This window comes from Aedes aegypti, chromosome 1 (genome assembly GCF_002204515.2).
Source record: "Aedes aegypti strain LVP_AGWG chromosome 1, AaegL5.0 Primary Assembly, whole genome shotgun sequence".
NCBI classification, from domain to species: domain Eukaryota; kingdom Metazoa; phylum Arthropoda; class Insecta; order Diptera; family Culicidae; genus Aedes; species Aedes aegypti.
Window position 1 is genome coordinate 127,625,780 of NC_035107.1, and position 20,814 is coordinate 127,646,593.

General features: G+C 39.1%; 1 protein-coding gene across 3 annotated transcripts in view; it reads left to right on the forward strand.

The window, feature by feature from the left end:
- LOC5568687 (protein lozenge) overlaps window positions 1-20,814 on the forward strand; it is a 135,097-nt gene that overhangs the window by 22,104 nt on the left and 92,179 nt on the right. For all 3 annotated transcript variants that reach the window (XM_021847344.1, XM_021847331.1, XM_001658044.2), the window contains one exon: window positions 6,647-6,886. In XM_021847344.1, coding sequence (XP_021703036.1) covers window positions 6,647-6,886 — 240 coding nt within the window. The remainder of the gene's footprint in view (window positions 1-6,646; window positions 6,887-20,814) is intronic.

A 20,814-nucleotide genomic window follows, 5' to 3' on the forward strand; every position in this document is an offset into this window, starting at 1 on the left:
GTTGAAACATTTCAAATATTTCAATGGTGCTTCTATTTCTTACATTCGTGAGCTTATGAAAAATGATGTTTTGATGAATATTTAGTTTTATTCTTCCGCTAATTTTTCAATTTTCAATTTTATTTTTATTTTATAATTTATTATTTTTTTTAATTTTTATTTTTTTTTCTAATGATTCTCTTTATTATAATAATTAATTATGAGCGAAATTGTCGAAGATTCATGTCACACATGAATTCTGCAAATGACATAAGCAAGGAAAATGCCGTTTTGTCTTTAAAATGGCAACGCTGAATTAGAATCCGTCGTCAAAATTTTCATAATTATGTTCAATTCAGCAAAGTTAACGTAATTCGTGGAGAATTATGAATTTTCTTCAAAAATTGCCTATCTTAAGGCATATTCCGCGATTCAAGGTGTTTTCAATCTTTAAATAACTAAAAAAATAATTGACTTGTAAGAGTTTGACCTTCATATTCGACATCAGGGTCCATTATTTTAGCAAGTAACGATATTTTCAACAACATTGTAGCATTAGGGTGGTTCGATTCTAGTGTTCTTCCAAAATTTGAGCTCATTCGGATGAAAACTGAGACTGCACAAGCCCTTTGAAGTTTATATGGGAATTACTATGGGAAAAGCAAGCAATTCATTCATTCGGTTGTAGTGAGACATACATACAAGTATACAGGAGTATACTGACAAAAATTTATTTTAATCTATTAGGTATAGCGTTGAGAAAGCTTTAATGTTTTAATTTAGGCCTATACAGGATAACCTGTTAACCTGTAAATAAAATAATGCGATAACATATATTTAATAGAGAAAAAATATTATAGAAGTCAAATGGGCATATTTGAGTAAAAACACCTTATTATAGAAACAAAATAAATGAGTAGTGTTCGATCCTTCGACCTTGACGCTTGCTTCTGCGTGGGCGGGCGATAAGAGCGGGATCAAACATGTCGCGCGTCGGTAGCATATAAGTGAAAAGTGAACGGTCCGTTAGTAGTGTTTGATCCTTTGATCTTATCGCTTGCTCCTATGTTGGCGAATGACGAACACTTGTTCGGCGTTCAATGCGTTTATCTAGTAGGGTAAACAGGTATAATACGCCCCCTATCGCAGTGGCAAATTCATTACTCCTATAGTTTTTAGTGTCAAAGCGTTATTTGATTAGTTCGTCATGCTCTGTATGAAGCTTCCTCTTGCCAGATAGATTCTTAAAAGAGCTCAAGACTTTTTTGTAAACGGTCCAAATATTGACGTTTCAAAACAAACCGGGCAAAATGCCCTCCCATAGAAAAAAGTTCCGCAGCGTTGTAGAAATGTTTCCAAGGAGAATTCCACCACTTACTAAGCTTAAAGGGGTCCATTAGCAGTCGTCTTCCGGTAAAAGTTTTTGTAATAAGTACAATAGTAAAGGATGGGCTTCATTTACAACGAGGCTTGCCTATCAGACCCAAAATTTTACGCCAAAATGCTGATTTTGGATATTTTTGGTTTTCCTATTGGTTGTTTATACTTCCCAAAGATTTTATATGCGCAATATCATTTTATCGCGGATATTTAAGATATGTAATCATTTTACGTGTTAAAGAAGCCTCAATCCCTTGAAAATGAATTGGGGCGTATTGCCCGGTTGGGGCGCATTATACCAATTTACCCTAATATCGCAAATCCGGTTAGGCGCATTCATTTCAAATTATATAGGGTAAAACGGTATAATGCGTCCCAACCGGGAAATACGCCCACTTCATTTTCAAGGGATTGAGGCTTCTACAACACGTAAATATGATTACATTTCTTACCTATCCGTGAAAAACTTATGTTGCGCATATTAGATCTTTGAGAAGTATAAACAACCAATAGAAATACCAATAATATCGAAAATCAAGTTTTTGGCGTAAAATTTTGGGTCCGATAGGCAAGCCTCGTTGTAAATGAAGCCCATCCTTTACTATTGTACTTATTACAAAAACTTTTACCGGAAGACGACTGCTAATGGACCCCTTTAAGCTTAGTAAGTGGTGGAATTCTCCTTGGAAACATTTCTACAACGCTGCGGAACTTTTTTCTATGGGAGGGCATTTTGCCCGGTTTGTTTTGAAACGTCAATATTTGGACCGTTTACAAAAAAGTCTTGAGCTCTTTTAAGAATCTATCTGGCAAGAGGAAGCTTCATACAGAGCATGACGAACTAATCAAATAACGCCTTGACACAAAAATCCATAGAAGTAATGCATTTGCTACTGCGATAAAGCAGTTTTGCCTTAGGGGGGGGGGGGGCGTATTATACCTGTTTACCCTATTTATCGTTTACCAAAACGAATCCCTCCCCCATATCCAAACTCCCAGTGTTTACTTGTACATTGAGGATGCTACTGATCCCGAGTGAGCTTTGGTCGTATGCTGACAGGGAAGGGGGGGTTTGCTTTTGCTTCTGCAAACCTGAAGCGTCTGTACTCCATGTTTGGAGCGGCTCATTACAGCGTCTGTTCCCCATGTCAGGGGCGGCTGATCATCGTCCGAGTGCCAGAGAAGGTCTCTACTGTACTAAAGATCCGCGGTTTCGGCATCGTAGCGCTGCAGGAGGAGTGCTGGACAGGAGCATTGGTGCGAACGTTTAGAGGAAATCATACCATGTACCAGAGATGCGGCAACACATGCGAGCTTTCATAGTGATGGGTGATATGCAAAGGCGCGTGATCGGATGGTGGCCGATCAATGAACGACTGTGTAAGTTAAGAATCAAAGGCCGATTCTTTAATTTCAGCATAATCAACGTGCATAGCCCACACTCCGGAAGCACTGATGATGACAAGGACGCTTTTTACGCGCAGTTCGAACGCGAGTACGACCGCTGCCTAAGCCACGACGTCAAGATCACCATAGGAGATTTGAACGCTCAGGTTGGCCAGGAGGAGGAGTTCAGACCGACGATTGGAAAGTTCAGCGCCCACCGGCTGACGAACGAGAACGGCCTACGACTGATAGATTTTGCCGTCCCAAGAATATGGCCATTCGTAGCACCTATTTCCAGCACAGTCTGGAGATCTTCTCAGCAGACAGAATCACAAATCAACCACGTTTTAATCGATGGATGGCACTTCTCCAATATAACCGACGTCAGAACCTATCGTGGCGCTAACATCGACTCCGATCATTACCTGGTGATGGTGAAACTGCCCATCAACGATGTACGGTACCGACGCCCGCCTCGGTATAGTCTAGCACGACTGAAGCAACTGGATGTCACCAACGCGTACGCGCAGCATCTTGAGGCAGCGTTGCCGGATGAGGGCGAGCTCGATAGGGCCAAACATCCGTTCGAGATTAAAAATTAATCGATTAGTCACTGGTGGTGGTGATCGTTTAAGTTTCCAGCTCAAACGGGTGTTCGCTTCTCCAAATTTGTGCTCTTGAAAATTAGAGGTTTGGCTTCTATACATCTTCATCCTAATATTTGCAGCATATCGATGATATGATACAAATATTAGGATGACCAAGCCTACTGTGGAGACTTGGGTTTGAAGATAATTAAAAAATTCATGCCCTTCAGGTTAATCACGAATGAATAACATGATGAGCGAAAACTTTTTAATTTTACAAGAGAAGAAACGGAGACAATCGTACCAACAGTTTCATTGAGTGGGAATAGGTAATCGTTGAAAGTGACGTAGCTAAGATAATTAATACACACTTCATTGCTGTTTGTTCTGTTTCTTGGGATGGGACAAAGATATTTTTTTCGTATGGCCTGGCCTGAAAGCCTTGGCTTAAGCGCCATTACTCGCTCTCTGAAACGAAAAGAAAACTTAATCTGATCCCTCTTCCATTATTCAACCATTTAAGATAAATATTAGTAAAATCCCCAAATTTAGTACAATGTTGAAAAGATAAGGATAAATTGGAAATCTCTCACCAAAGTTGCAGCTCATCTTCAATCCGTATGCCACAGAAGTAGCGTAATTCATCAGCAAATTAACACCAAAATGTTGACAAATTCATGCTTGAATGGGGCTTTTGGCGAACACGCATTTAATTTTTCACATAATAATCTTAATCACTTAAAACTTATTTTCATTCTACAATTTTTAACTGCAAATTGTTTAGCAAAACCTCTTCTATTCATACACTTCTTGTCACACATAATGCAAAATATCATATACTCATAATTTACTCAAACCCGTAAGCTTATCATAGCAGCCAATCGCATTTAAATATAGGTGCAATCCACGGTAGACACAACAAGGTAGGCTATTCCCACGTGTAAACAAAGATTTTCCATCAAAACATGTGTCGTCATTCCTATCGTCAAGCATGAGGATTTGCGGATAGTAAAGGATAGCAGGCCTTGCTTTCTTTTGCACTCGTTCGAGTTTGCTATAGGAATGACGTCACTGCCAAATGTCATTTTTCGGAGTATAATACCTTGCTTCTTTTTACTGTTGGTGCAACCCTCTTTATGTCAACCAACAAACCATCACCTTGGTAACACGCGGTGTACCAATCATCTGCATCAATATTTTCACCTTCCGGCTTTGGATTTACCTTCTCGATTGCTAAGGCATTTTCTAGCAGTTCATTTAGACAAAACATTACTGATTGTAACTCAATGTTTCTTCAATCTTAAGACTATGAAACCATAGTTTCACTTTAATTTCTTTCAATTGGTCGTTACACTAAACTGGAAAGATATTTCGTACTGCAACACACGCGACGACCAACACTTTCAGATGAATTGCTGCCACTGAATTTCAGCATTTATTTTCACCAATTTTTCCAAAAAATAATAAAACATACAACAATGTGGCCACTTGAAATGGTAAAACTCCAAATTCACTATACTGTTTCGCGACAAAAAATGGAATGAAATGTTCCAGAAACTTCTCAAGAATTAGTTCTACACGCAAACAAATTTTGTAGTATAATCTACTGAATCCATGGTAGAATTAAGAACTGCACCAACGATTTTCAACCGACTACAAAAATCTGTTAAGTTTACTATAATCTGGTAAAAATCACTGACCAGTGCAGTAAAAGTGACCATGTCCATAGTAGTCTCGACTACATAGCATTGTATTTCAATCCGTGACACTTACCTTACAACACAGTGTGGTCAAAAGTACAAGAGTTAAGGACATGGTTTTATATCAGAAATGCTATTATTCTGTTTAGTTTTTCTCAAAAGTTCAAGTACATATTTTATTTTTTTTAACAATTATTCATCTTTTATTTATATCTTGAAGAATAAGTTCAAATTAAAAATTGTTGACATGCCAAGATCAACCCAAATACATTTGCAAAAGGTCATTTTGATGTAAAAACATAACAAAATAGAAATTTCTGCAACACAGATTTTTACTAAGATTTTTTGAGGTTGACTTAAGATAAACAAGATTTTTTCAGCCGAAAACACAGATGGGAGTTGTAAAAAATGTGGCAGGAAAGCTCACGGGGATTTTTCCCAGAATATACAGAGGGTCGGCCGTTGATTTTTTTTAAAACTCATTCATTGACTCATTCAGATATGTCATAGAGAATTGCTCTATTAGTTTTTCTAACGAATTTTTGTAATAATTCTTACAGTTAGTTTCCCAATTCACTAGGCATGAAACAACCATGTTAAACCTTATAGTTTCTTGATCCAATTCGTATATCGTCCCCTTGATGCTACAACTAGATAACTTGAAATTTGCAATTTTTGACTTCATTATGTCAAAACATTATTCTCAAACAGATCTGCCAAATATGCACAGCTCATAAGCGTGTGATTCAAAATACATAAGTTGAAGTTTATTTTCCAATTATATTCTCTGCAATTAGCCATCACATTGTAAAACGGTCATATTTGCAACGTTGCACATCTCAAAATTTTGATTTTTGAGTTATCTTGTTGTAGCATCAAGGGATACAGTAGTTTAATACATTTATCGAGTTTTCTGCTGATCTTTATTTATTTTTTTTGAATCATGGGTAGGACAAACCTTTGACTGTCCTACCCACATATTATTGTGCGTATTACATGTCCTACCCACTTCCCGCGCCACTGTTAGCCCATACTGTTGACTTATTGCATCCATAATTGGTGCAGCTACTTTATTGATTTTGAAGAGAAGAGAGCTTCGGCGAATTTATACCGAGCCACTTTATAAGAAGTTTATTATTTATTCTTTCTGAATTACTCGTTTCAATGAAAATGGAAAAATCCAACTGCACGGGAATATCTCTACGCTGGGTAATCGCAAGATGCTTGGCGGCAGCAAGCGGGAAACCTTACACAATTTATCGTTTCTTGCGATACTAAGCCCCTCAGCAGGTAGTGTTCATTTTCCCCACTCTTGTTCCCTGTGCCATGCGTACTCGTTTTCTTGCATGAATAAGCTGCTTGCCGGCTGCTGACTGCTGGCTTGGCGCAAACTTGAATGAAACATAGACGCTAGCAAATCGTTCCATTTTGCTGGCACAAACCAAAGCGAATCTATGGATTCAATAGCGGGAAATGTAATGAGATGAAACTAATTACACTCTACGTCGATATCGCATTACATGGCAGTTAGCTGTCGACGGGATCACTCCATTCCAATCTCCAATAATGTATGTCATCTGCTGAACTGATGTTTGCTCTCTTGTATGATTTCAGTGCGAACCGGTAGTCCGTATTTTCTCTGCTCCGCCCTGCCCAACCACTGGCGATCCAACAAGACGCTACCGAGCGCCTTTAAGGTGGTCTCCCTGGGCGATGTCTGCGACGGGACGATGGTAACCATCCGTGCCGGCAATGACGAAAACTTCTGCGGTGAACTGCGGAATTGCACAGCTGTGATGAGGAACCAAGTGGCGAAATTCAACGATCTCAGATTCGTGGGCCGCAGCGGGCGAGGTAAGTTTGCTATCAAAGTAAAACCTTTATTCACATACTTCGTCAATTGAATCTGTTCGTATAATGAGGGAGTTATGTTCTTAAAACCAGGTTTTATCTTTTAGAGGCTGTTTATAAGAAATACATCTTCAATTCAAGAAACTACGCTTTTAGAACGAAAAAGAATTCTTAGCATATTTTTTATTATTGAGCTAAATCAGAAACTTTCTCAGCTTTATGAGAATTTAAGCTGCTAAAACGACTTTTGTCACTACTTATCCGACGTTTCGGCGTAAATTTCTCCTTCTTCTCGGAGTCACGGTGGATAGTTCGTCAAAACGTCGGAGAATTAGAAGCACAAGTTTTATGTGTTATGTTATGTGAGTAGTCTATGGCCTATATTAGGGAGTTCTTGGATTACCTTGATTAGCGTTAGCGTTAGCGTTAGCGTAGTTACGGTATATTTCGTAGATTGGATACTAGCAACATTCATGTTTCTTTTTAATAATCTCATCCTGACTACTTTCAAGAACAAGGCAGGGGAGTATACCTTGTTCAAATCATAAACAAGAATACTAAAAGCATGAATATCGCTATTCCCGGCCACGCCCATCTTTACCGTAACTTGGGATAGGGGAAGGAAATGTTGATGTAGCACTTACTTAATGAGAGGCCACCGACTCAGCGACACCCTCATAAGTGCTACGGAGTTGGAGGTTGGGGAAGGTATATTGTCAGGATTCGCCTAGAAAGCTGGCGATAGACCATAAACATTTGTTGTTTAAGCGTTTTCAAATTAATCTTTTGAATGCCGGCAATCAAAAGAGAAAACAATAGCTTATTTATAGTTTAAATAGTATTTCGCGAAATGCTTGTCGATTGTGCAGTAATATTTTTGCTCAATAACCAGTAAAAAGCAAAACCGATCCCTCCAGGGTCATCGGATTGTATAAAATAACGATACGCGTAAAAAAAAAAAAAATCACGCCTATTGAAAAACTGTACTGTGCCCATTGAAAAACTGTACTGGGTGGTACTGTATTTTTAGATAATCGAAAAACGAAAGTAAACGCGTTCAAACTAAACACCCTAGGATACCACAGTCGGTTTTTCTGCTCAAAATTATACGAAAAGCAGAATCGATCCCTCCAGGGTCATCGAACGGTTAAAAAGCATCCACAACCGATTGTTAGTTGTGTAACACCCGCCCGGACAGAATGCGCAATCTGAACATAATTATCAAACTCCGAAAATAACATTTTCCTTTCAAGAAACGATCAGAAGTTCCACGACGCGGACAAAAACGATCCGGAAGGCTCACAAAAGAAAAAGTATCATACTGGAACAAACTCACCGGATTGATTCTCTAAATTTATGTGCTGCCTGTCACCTCCGGATGGTTCGGTGAACTTAGGGCAGCCAAAAACCAACAGTACTGAGGACACAAATCAAACAAATCACTTTTTCATTTTTCACTTTTCACTATTCCATTTCTGAATGTAAAAACTGTCCTGCTTGGGCTTCACGAAGCACTACCCAGCAAGACGCTCCAAAACAGAAAAAAAAAAAACAAAACAAAAAAATGTCCAGCGACGAAAACACGCGCGAAACCGTGAGCTAAATCTATCGGACGACGCAAAACCGAACTGTCCTGCTTGGGCTTTACGAAGCACTACCCAGCAAGACGCTCCAAAACAGAAAAAAAACAAAACAAAAAAAAAATGTCCAGCGACGAAAACACGCGCGAAACCGTGAGCTAAATCTATCGGACGACGCAAAACCGAACTGTCCTGCTTGGGCTTCATGAAGCACTACCCAGCAAGACGCTCCAAAACAGAAAAAAAAACAAAACAAAAAAAAAATGTCCAGCGACGAAAACACGCGCGAAACCGTGAGCTAAATCTATCGGACGACGCCGGAGTTCTTGGATTACCTTGATTGCCCACGAACAATTCTTCCCATCAAATTATATCTAGATTTTTCTTTTCATTTGCTTCATTAGCATGTACTCTACAACCTTTCAATATATATCACTTACCACGTATGAAGACCAGAAGACCTAAATTCAAAGATGTTCTTGGATGGCCGAAACCTTTTTTTGAATATACTTCTTCTTGGCATTACATCCTCACTGCAGTGGGACAGAGCCTGCTTCTCAGCTAAGTGATCTTATGAGCACTTCCACACATTCATTAACTGAGAGCTCTCTACCTGGAAATTCGGGAAAATGACCCATGAAACGAGTGTTTTGTGTGCCATGCCAATACCAATGATTTTTTTGCGGCCCGTTGATCATTGGCTCTTCTATGACCATATGTAAAACTCGGTCAAACTGTGGAACAGTAGCTCAAACATAACTGCCGGCACGAGCCGGGGTGGAGCCGAATATGTTCACTTTGAAGGACATAATTATACCCAACTTCTGATTGACCGCATTCGCCAACCACACGACGACTACGACGACAGCGACGCACGAGTCGAGTCATCCTTAAGAACAACTCATACGCGACGGTATCTTCTGTGGTCTTTCCGTGGCTGAAAGCATGCCACCGTATATTAAGGGAAAATGGAATAATATGCGTCGTCCGGGTAAATCGCTCCACCGCACTATTTCCATCTCCAAGATATTTAAGTCAAATTCAATCATTCCACATGATATCTCTATGAATTTAAACGCGTCTCACGAAAAAGATTTCACAATTTACACATCAAGTTCATTATTAGAAATCAACAAAGATTTTGGCAACCTTGGGAGTACACTCAAGCAAATGGACTATCGGAATACATAGAAACCCCTTATGAAAATTCGTCACAAGTAATCGGGTTGAAATTCATAAATTTGCCTTATGAAACCAAAATTTGAAAACAAAAAATGTTAACGCGGCAACCTGGAATCGAACCAAGAACCTTGCGATCGATAGGCCCGTGCGTATACCACGCGATGATGCTAGAACGATACATAAAGTGCTCGCATTGCAATAATCGTTCCACCTTTCATAAGGCAAAATGTATGAATTTCGATAATTCAATTTGCTGCGTGTAAATGACGTGGGCCTAAATATGCCATATTCAATGGTTACCCAGAAACCATCGGTAAAGTTCAAATCATGCCGTAAAAACCCAAACTCAAACGAAACATAGAACTGCATACATCAGAATTCAACAAAATTGATACAAAACTTAGTTTGGAACTTGGGTGATGCGTTATACCCTGTTGTTTTGAAAATGTTTGTCTATGGTTTCATTTATTTTTATTTTTTTTTAGATCTGATTGCCGTAATTCACTGACTGTTTTTTCCGTAACGAGCTTATTTATGCGACTTCGCTGTAAACACAATCAACATAACGTTTTCGATAAATTTCGCTATCCATAGCGATTTTTTCCTTAGAGGGCGCATATTACCCCGTCTTCCCTTACTCCCGTTTGTTGTCCGGTTGTCGACGTTCGGGTTCGGCGTCTACAGTATGTTTCTCAGACACGCAATCACTATTATCAGGTTGGTATACAGCCGACACCTTCCGCCGCCGCATTTGGGTCTCGTGCCAATGTTTGGTATGCTTGGTTCGATAGGAACTGCTAGGGGGAGGGTGAAAAAAATATAATGAGAATTGATGACTTTTGCAAGTAAAAACAATACTTTCGATATGAAATAATAACACAGTTAAGAAATTGCTGTCAATTATTTGCTTGCCTTCGAGGGATACTTTGCATGGGATGTTACTTCGATTATGAACATTTGGTAGAATCGTTTGCCACGTGACGCCGATTTGGGAGCTGATGCAACTGGACAGGGACAACAAATGTCGCAAAACATTATCACACAGCTGAGCTGTTAAGACACCGAGAAAACGATATTTGGCATAATGATTCTTACATTAGCACTGTATGGATTCCTGCGCTATTTTAAAATGATAAAAAACATAAAAATCTCAAAAAAGTTTTTGGTAGTTTTGGCCGCCCCTTTATATGGAGCCCGACCATTGCGTATTGTTATAAATATGGAGTATGAATTCTGTGGAAAATTAATTGCCACACAAGCTGGATAACTCGCATGCAAGTTGGCTGAATTAGTCATCTTAAATCTTGACGTGCTATGATAGTTTTGGAAACGACGATGAATTCAGTGACCCTCAATTAAGTAAATAGCGATATTTTGGTGCCTAAGACAAAATGTGTTCTACAGTGCTATTAGTTATCCTGCAGACGTTTCAAACAAGTCATCAAATGATCGGCGTTAAGTCAGAGTGGACCAAGTACGAAATTTGAGAAAAGTGAGTTATTGTGTCGTTTGATGCAAAATTGTCTTATCACCATTTCACTTTGATTAGATTTCTTGAATGTTGTAAACTGCGAGAGATACGTAACAAATTTACTTTGGATGATCAATAAAAAATGATAAAAGTATACAGCCAAAGTGCTTTTTACCATAACAACAAAAATGATCAGTGCAGTGAGGAATTCGAGAAAATGCAGAACGTTCCATGTGATTTGTCGGATTTTTCGATATGAAATGATTCTTCTTCTCATGAATGAAAAAAATGTTCAAAATTCATTTGGATAGTTGTTCAGATATTGCAACGATTTCTGTGCAGACAGAGTGGACTATGTGTCAAAAAGCAATGAAATTATTGATTATTGCATTTTTTTTAGTCGAGTCCAGAGTCCTTTAAAAGCTTTAAGTAGTTATACGGTGTCTGTAATATCAGAGATCTCACTTTTTGGACCAGTTTATTTTGGACAACACTCAAGATTTAATTTGTTTTGGTCTTCAATGGCCTGACCAAACAAACCATTATTTTTCAAGCTACCGTAATGTCATTGATTTCGAAATTAAAGATATGGATTTTTGAAGAATTTCCCATACTGATGTCGAAGGATGTTGGTAATCTGTTTGTATTTGAGATATGAACTCAGTTTGACCATGAAAACATTCAATGATTGATATTTTCCAAGAATTTGTTCAGCAGAGTGAACCAAATCACTGAACAGTGTTCAATCAGAATGTACCAAGTACACTTAATCCAACAAAAAATAGTTCTATTAGAGGTATGGATTTTGTTTTTCCAAGATTATCACCTCAAATTATATTGTTTGAAAGTAACACAAAGATGTGTGGGGACATTGAATTGTTTATTTATGTTTTAGCCAGCTGCTTCTGGGGTTCTGCTACTTTTCCCCGAGTGTCGTTTCCCTGAACGTCAGTTTCCCGAATGCTAGTTCCCCGAATAGTCCACATCCCCGAATAGGCCAGTTCCCCGACAAGTTTTAAGTATCAATAATTGTCATAACTTTTTGCATTTCAAGATGGTGAACGAATCGGTCATCTGATAGATTGTCCGATATTTCCCCGAAAATCATTTCCCCGAATGAAATTTCCTCGTGTGAAGTTTTCCCGAATGAACTATTTCCCCGGAAACTATTTTGCCGAATATATCATATCCCCGAGAAAATCGTAATGTAGTTGACATACTGAAAGCTATTTATGATCCTGCTACCAAAAAATATTTAACGTGCTAGCTGATGTAAGAGTAGATAAAAATTGATTAATTTGTTATAAAATTTATGTGTTTAAAGTAACAGATGTTCAAAATAATGTGTCACGTGCATTGATAGCCTGATGAAATAAAAAACGCATACGCAGTTTCATTGGAAGCGGTATCTTTGGAGTAAAGATTATTGGCTTATGGTCATTTGGCCGAATGAACAATTGGCTTAGTATTGCCTTCTTAAAGTACTAGACTAAAACAAAACAAATACCATACAATGAACCTTAAACATTTTAGCTGTAATTTTGCTGAACAAACTCTTGTCAAAATATTTACCCATTTAGTTATAACAGTTTCAAAATTGATTGTCTTAAACGAACTTTTGCCCCACCAGTGGGCAAGAGTTCGAATCTAGTGTGGGGCAAAAGTTCGCTGGCTTAAACACAAAATATCGATACTTTTATGACAGGCATACTTTATACTATTATTATGAAAAAAGCCAATAAATTTTCATAATAATAAAGTCATGCGGTGATTAAACCTTATAAATGTATACTTTATACCAGCCATAAACTTAAGTTTGCCGAAAAATACACACTAAATTTTAATCAAAAAATTTCCCAAATCAGGGTTGATTGTAATATACTCAAAAAAAGCTTTTTTTCGCAAAAACTAAGTGGAAATGTAAAATTTTGATGACATTTTTCGCACGATCAGACAAATTAAGCTAAATTTGAAGATTATATGTGGATTTTAGGCAATTTGCAAATTTTTCCGTGAGTTTATACATGGGTCGATCTTTTGCCCCACTGATTCGAACTTTTGCACCACTATGGTTCAAAAATTTTTTCCAAGCATTTATGCAACAACTAACACACCTCAAAGCAACCTTATGATAGGCCCAGAAACGCCTTTACATAAAATATTGACAAAGATTTTATCTTCATTTTATTGCAACGAAAGTTTGACCGAAAATTACAATATTCACGTCGAAAAACAACAATTAGCCATAACTTTTCCTGGATATATCAATCAATTTTTATGATATTTGGAGTGAATGTCTCTTACTTGAATAGAATTTAAACCACCATGACGTTTATAAGTTTTGTTTCGAATTGAGCTAGAAATAAACCCCCAACGTCTGACTTTTCATAAAAAACGAACCGCATACTCTTCAAGTTTTATTATGTTCCGGAAGAAATGGGATTGGCCACTTGGATCCGGAGTTATTCCGGATTCAAATGGGGTATATTCGTTCCGGAAGTGATGGTTCACGCAGTTTTTTCATGATTAGCGGTACCTAAGAAAATTATGTATTGTGTACTTTCCATAAATAAAAAGGTGCCAGAAGGTCGAATGACATTGGTTCTCATTGATTCCGGCCATTTCGGATACCCGGTCACTTGGCACCGGTTCCTGAATTTACCCAAAGAGGACATTTACTGAAACTTAAAGGATAGTGCGACGACGGTTCAAAGTTCATGAATTTTTATCCTGAACATCATAGTTATAATGCCAATGACCAATATGACGTTCTGGTCACATCCGGATACCCCGGAATCGGTTCCGATAGGGCCTCAGACGGACACTTTTGTAATCCTACTCACTCATATCATGCGACGGCTAAAAATTCATGATGTTTCATCTTGAACATCATAGCTTTAATGCCATGGAATAATATGAGGTTCATGTCACATCTGAATACCCCGAAATCGAGCCCGGCAGGGCCTCAGAGGGACACTTTTGTTATCCTATTCATTTATGTGTTGCGACGGCTCAAAATTCATGATTTTTTATCTTTAACATCATAGCTTTAATGCTGTGGACCAGTATGAGGTTCTGGTCACTTCCGGTTACCCAACAATCGGATCAGACAGGGCTTGTGGGACACTTATGTAATTTTTTCACTTATATCGTGGCTTTTGAAGTGAGATCATAAATTATGCGAGAATTATTGGCAGAACCTCATATTGGGCATCGGCATTATAGCTATGATGTTCAGGATAAAAAAACACGAATTTTGAGCCGTCGCACGGTACTATACTTTAAGTTTCAGAAAATGTCATCTTTGGGTACATTCAGGAACCGATGCCAAGTGACCGGGTATCCGAAATGGCCGGAATCAATGAGAACCAATGTCATTCGACCTTCTGGCATCTTTTTATTTATAGAAAGTACACAATAATTAATTTTCTTACCGCTAATCTTGAAAAAACTGCGTGAACCATCACTTCCCCATTTGAATCCGGAATAACTCCGGAACCAAGTGGCCAATCCCATTTCTTCTGAAACATAAAAGATTTTGAAGAGTATACGGTTCGTTTGAGACAAAAAGATCCAAAATCGGTCCATAACTGGCTAAGCTATGATTTTTTAAAGTTTATTTTTTGTGAAAAGTCAGACGTTGGGGTTTGGGAGTTAATAGCTGTGAAAGTGCTCATAAGAGCACTAAGCTGAGAAGCAGGCTCTGTCCCAGTGAGAACGTTAATGCCAAGACGAGGAAGGTCCAGGTGGACGCGTCTTTGTGCAAGCTGTGATAATATGCTATGCGCTGACTGCTCTTCCTAAGAAAAATATTCTAGCTTTCGAATGCCGACTCGTTACAATAGAAAACAGCACCAGTTCTGATCTCTCACTTACCACGATCCACGTGACTCGCAGCGGTCATCATCATCATCAACTTCTTGGTGTTTACTCAAAAGTACCCTCGCCCTGCGGCAAGAACGATTATCCTTTGATGGGTTGCTCCGTACAAATCACATTTGGTGCCATTTTTCTTCCCTGTGTACGGCCTCTTGCAATTTATGATATTTTAATAAACCGTGACCCTATCCATCTGTCTTGGAGTGAACTTGAAAGACATGGTAAAGCTTACAGCTTATTAGCTGTTCACCCTTTTTAATGTGGAATAACTTTGCGAGATGCTCTTTTGACTGGATATCATCATCCGGTGAGCTGGAATGAGACGCATCTGACATTTCAATAGGTGAAATTAACATCTTGGCTACGAAAAGGGCCTATTGGCATTAAGGAAATTGTGGACAAATTTGAAAAAAGTGAAAATAATTGGACCAACACGATGTTTGTGGAACGAAAATCATTTAAGCGATAAGATGTTGCAACATAGAATCGATAGACGACCAAGAACTTTTTGAAACAAGGTGCCATATCATTGCCATCTACAATATAAGGTAGAATGGATGTCGCTCTATCGAGTAGAGGAGCATTTTTCATGGACGTACCTCATAACATCAGACCCATTTCTTGAGCCAGCTTGAAGGCTGCCGCATGCCCTCGCTTCGGTCGGCCTGTACAAAAGAGGTACACTCGCTTTTGTTGGCAGCGTGGGATTATTAATGGCACGTGTCGGAGCTATTTATTGAAACAAATCTCCCGATCTGGTAGTCTCCCGAAAAAGATGATTCCTCAACCTTCTCTCAGCGCATTTCCAAGAGTTGAGGGCATTCGCATAATTATAAGAACTAAATCGGTTTGGAACTCAGGAATGCTGACTGTGATCTGAAAAATCCCTACATATATATTATTGCCGGAAAATATCCGTAAATTTCAAATACTTACTGCCCAATGGATTACAAGTGCTGTTTCAAATTAGTAGTCAAATCGTCGTTTTTGGTACTGTTCTTTGTGATGGCAAGCAATGTGAACTTGATTGCGCAAATATGAAAAAAGTCATTCTGGTATTAAGTTCCAACTGATACAGAGTCATCTGCTCGCTAAGTGTTCTTATAAGCTCTTGCACAGTTATTAGAGGACTTTCTTTGCAATTGAAAATTTTTGCTATAGAATTTCAAATAAAGAGCAGCCATCATACTGTTGAAAAAAAAGGTTTGAAAAAATTTTACTGATAGCTGGATGCTTCAACAATTTTTTTTGCACGGTTTCAAAAGTGGTACAACCTTAACAGTTTTGCTGTTGTTTGAAATATATGCCAACTGAAAACATTTGTTAAATATATAAACCAAAAAATATAAACTACTTTCTGAAAAATTTCTTGTTGAGGATGTAAAAATTGTACCTTTGCCAGGGACCCTGCTGTTTTTTTTGCTGATAATTCTCTTATTAGTATTATTTCAAACATTACATTAATTCTTTTTAACTAGGTGTTTTGTGTTGAGTAACACTATCGTCCTAATTTGGTAAAACTAAATTAAATTAATTATTGACTTTTCGTTAATCATAAAGGGCGAACACGAAATTATTGCGACACCGAAAATGTCATGTCAATTTTCTTAAAATGTTTTCAATCAAACCAAAGTTTTAGGGTAGGTTTATACATATATTTACTTCAAAAATCAAAAGAAAAGTTAATCGTCATTTTCGCTTGATGCCCTCCATCAAAAACTTTACAGTGTCATCCGGTACCAATTTTTCTTTTTTTTTTAAATTTCTTAACATGTCCTTCTCATCTTTGACTGTCTTCTTGCACTTCCGAAGTTCCCGCTTCATTATTGCCCAGTACTGCTCCACCGGGCGCAGATCCGGACAGTTTGGCGGATTCATGTCCTTTGGAACAAAATGGACAGAATTGGCCTTATACCACTCTACCAGGATACTTTTAGAATAGTGGCATGATGCCAAATCTGGCCAAAATAACGGAGCTTCGTCGTGCTGCTGCAAGAACGGCAAAAGGCGCTTCTCGAGGCACTCGAATTTGTAGATCTCGCCATTTACTTGTCACGAAAGGCTCACTCCTTAGTCCGCAAGAGCAGATGGCATGCCAAATGAGATATTTGGAGGTGAACTTCGACATTTTCTTCTTCTTAAATTTGTCGTTCACATCGAACTTGCTCTAGCCGGTGAAAAACTCCAACCCCGAAATTTGCTTAAAATCGGCTTTTATATACGTTTCGTCGTCCATCACACAGCAGCCATATTTTGTCAGCATTTTTTCGTAGAGCTTCCGTGCCCGAGTTTTAGCCGTCGACTGTTGCCGCTCATCGCGGTTTGGGAAGTTCTGTACCTTGTATGTATGTAGTCCAGCTCTCTTCTGCCGATCTTTTTTAGTCAAATCACGGCTTGAGACGTTGGGATTTGCTTTAATCATCCGCTTCACCTTACCCTCCGTCTTTTCGTCTCCGGTCCTGGGTTTCTTCCAGCTCCTTTGCCGTAGTCTAACGTCAACCGCTCCTTGAACCGCTTCAACACTCTGGAGACGATTGAATGGTGAATGTTCAACATTTTTCCCAACTGACGGTGCGACAGGTCAGGAAATTCCAGGTGCTTGGAAAGAATTTGTTCTCTCGACTCGATTTGGTTCACCTATATTTTCGTTGAATCGTTCGGGACTAAATGCAGTACTAGAAGTGGTACTCAATCTGAGCCCGAGTGGGACGGACCTGGTTGAGCATTCGCTCAGAGAAGGGTCAAATGTCAGTCCGCTTTCAGACAGCCGTGATGTTGGACGGATGGGCTCGTGTTGTTCTTGAGCGGAATGACGAAGTCTTTTTTTTACGTTGTATAACGTCTTACGGCAACATTCTGGGGTACAAATTCGAAAAACGAAAAATTGCTCGCGTCACGAAAAGTGGTTAGATTTTGACTGTTAATAACTCGTTGCTGTGTCGTCGCTAACCACATGCATGCCAAAGCGATCAGTATAAACTTGTCGAATTGAAAGCTTAAACTTATGAGCAACTACTTTTTTGATGGTTTGATTTGGTAAGAAATTGTCGATCGAATCCAAATATGCGCACAGAGAAGACTGCAAAAATGCTACCGCCGCCCGACGGGAATCTAGGTAAAACTTATATTTACCTAATTAATTAATTAATAACAATAGGTAAAATATAGGGGGGTCTGTAGCCTTAGGTTACGCTTTCGCTTCATAAGCGGAAGGTCATGGGTTCGATTCCCAGCCCCTCCAAAAAACAACCCGTCCAGCCACCAGAAGACGCCTCACGGAGGACCGTGCTTTGGGTCGCACATCCATCCTCCGTCAGTATCAGATGGTGACTGAGACAAACTGACCCTCTTCGCAGGCAGCTAGCCACACTAACAACAGAGCTCTCTCCTACCTTCTCGGTGTGAGAGTAAAAGAGTAGGAGAGAGTGAAAGTAGATGTAAATGTAGATAAGTTGAAAATAGATCTGTATCGGTAAAGAAGCTACAGATCAACTGATTCCGGCACAGTAGTAGCCACAAGCATGGCCATGACGGCCAAGCTCTGTAATCGCAGATCGTTCTTGAAGTCTTGGGCGATTTCACGGACCAGGCGCTGGAAAAACAACTTGTGGATCAGCAGCTCCGTAGAATTTTCAAAGCGACGGATCTCAAGCAGAGCGACCGTTCCTTGCCGATAGCGATATTGCTCCAAATTAACAATGATTAATTTTACACTTAAAAAACAATTCTTCAATCGCCTAAGCTTCTGAATACATGTAAAGTTATTATTTTATATTAACACAAAATAATAACACACAATGTTTATAATAAATCAGAATTGACATGCAACAAATAGTGTGAAAATTAACTGGATTTTTTGCAGTAGAAATGCTTCATAAGATCGTGACGGTCTCAAGCCTCTCAAGCCTCAAGAGGCTAACGTTATCCAACGTCATCTTGGCAGTCGTATCTCGGAAACAACCTTTTACTTTTTTGAGAGGGCTGGGAATCAAACCCATGACCATCCACTTATAAAGCGAACGTGTGGCCAACTACACCACATTGCCCCCCTATTGTTACCCAATGGTAGAAACATTATGCCCTGTTGAATGGGTCGTAATAACTTCGTGTTCGCCCATTATATTCAGTTTGAGAAGCAGCCCGTAATCTTTAAAGATTTTCGTCAAAACGCGGCAGCATCCTTTCTTTGCGATTTGGGTTGAGATTTTGATTTCCCTAAAGGGTTGGTGATCTCCTGTCTAGATCCAGCAAATTCAGAAATACTGACCATTATTACCGGCACCCATTGCTTCCTCACTTGCTACTCCGACTTACTGCCAAAAAAGCTTCGAATTGATGACTGGTTTCGACGCAATTTTACTCTTGGAAGGAAGCGTGTATTCCGAAAAAATGCCTTTGCTTTAGATAGTCTCAAAACTTTCGTTTGCAGAAAAATTTGTGTACGGACAGGCATTGACCGTTCATGATAACAACATGTCAAATTATAATACAATTTCACAACCGTTTGTCTGATGCAACCGATCGTCCAGTAAAAATGTCATATCCAGATTACTCATTATCATTTCTCGTAATTGTGACATAAAATTTCCCGCGCGTGTTCTGCTCACCCATTTGATGGACGATTCCCGCCGTGTGATTCATTCACTAACTGGTGCTGACCTTCCATTTCAACATTTCAATCGGTTGGCAAATTTGCTTAAAACCTCGTTTATTGGATAACATTCGCTATAATGTACAGAATGGAAGTCTAATCGTATCATATTTGAGTTTGTTAATAAAGTGATTACATCAATACTCAGTTCACTTCATTACTGGACACGTTTTTCACCCCTAATGGAGGTGGGATAATGGGAGAAGGGTTCGTGTCAGTCTGGTTCAACTCAACGTATCACTTCAATACCTATTTGCAGCCTGCATGGCGTTCACCCACCAGTAACTCACCACCCTTGGGTCACCCTTTCTACAAACAGTAAAGCTGTGGGTGGCCTCTCTCTACTGCAAACTCACTAGAATGCAAAGTCAACCAACATTGTATTTATACTGCTAGTCGTTTATACTGAAACCATAATCTTGTTGAAGTTACCCTCTTTAAACTTCCGCCCTACCCTGGTCAACTGCGGGTCGTTATTAAATGGCTTTAAATTTACCGTGAACTGATGCAACCAAGCGGCTTTGCGCACTCCATATACCAGAAGTTAATTAACGGACATCGTTCCTCCGATTATGTTTTTTTTGGTCCCATGAATCTGTGTCACTTTCAAACGCCATCAGCTCTCTCATCCTTGCCGTTGTTGAAAGCCGGGACAGTTGTCCTTTTACAACAGCGACGGCGACAAGTTCCATAGAGTATTCATTGTCCGGTAGACGAACGAAAGATGATAACCGCCGCCGGCAGAATTTCAATCCGCATTCACGACGATTCACGGGGATATATATGAATGCCCATCGAACAGCAGAGTTCGTAAGCGCGGTTTGGCACGAGCCGCGGGATGTGATTTCTGCCGGTGACATTCGGATGAACAAGGTAATCAACGGAGATATGATTGCACCCCACCACGTTTTCGGGGAGATTTAAAGGGTTGACTGCTGTTTCGGTGTATACTGTAGAGAAGGATGCAGTATTGCATTTGATGCTCGAAATTTGAAGAGGTTCTTCAATGATAATGCATCTCTGTGTAGTAATGGCTGATAAATGCTCAATAACTTCTAAGATTCAAGAATGTATTGCAGATGTCAGTCAACTATTCTCAGTAGATATCCTTCTTCTGAGAACTGTAATAGTTACTATCAGAAAATGTCTAAAAATTAGAGTTATGCAA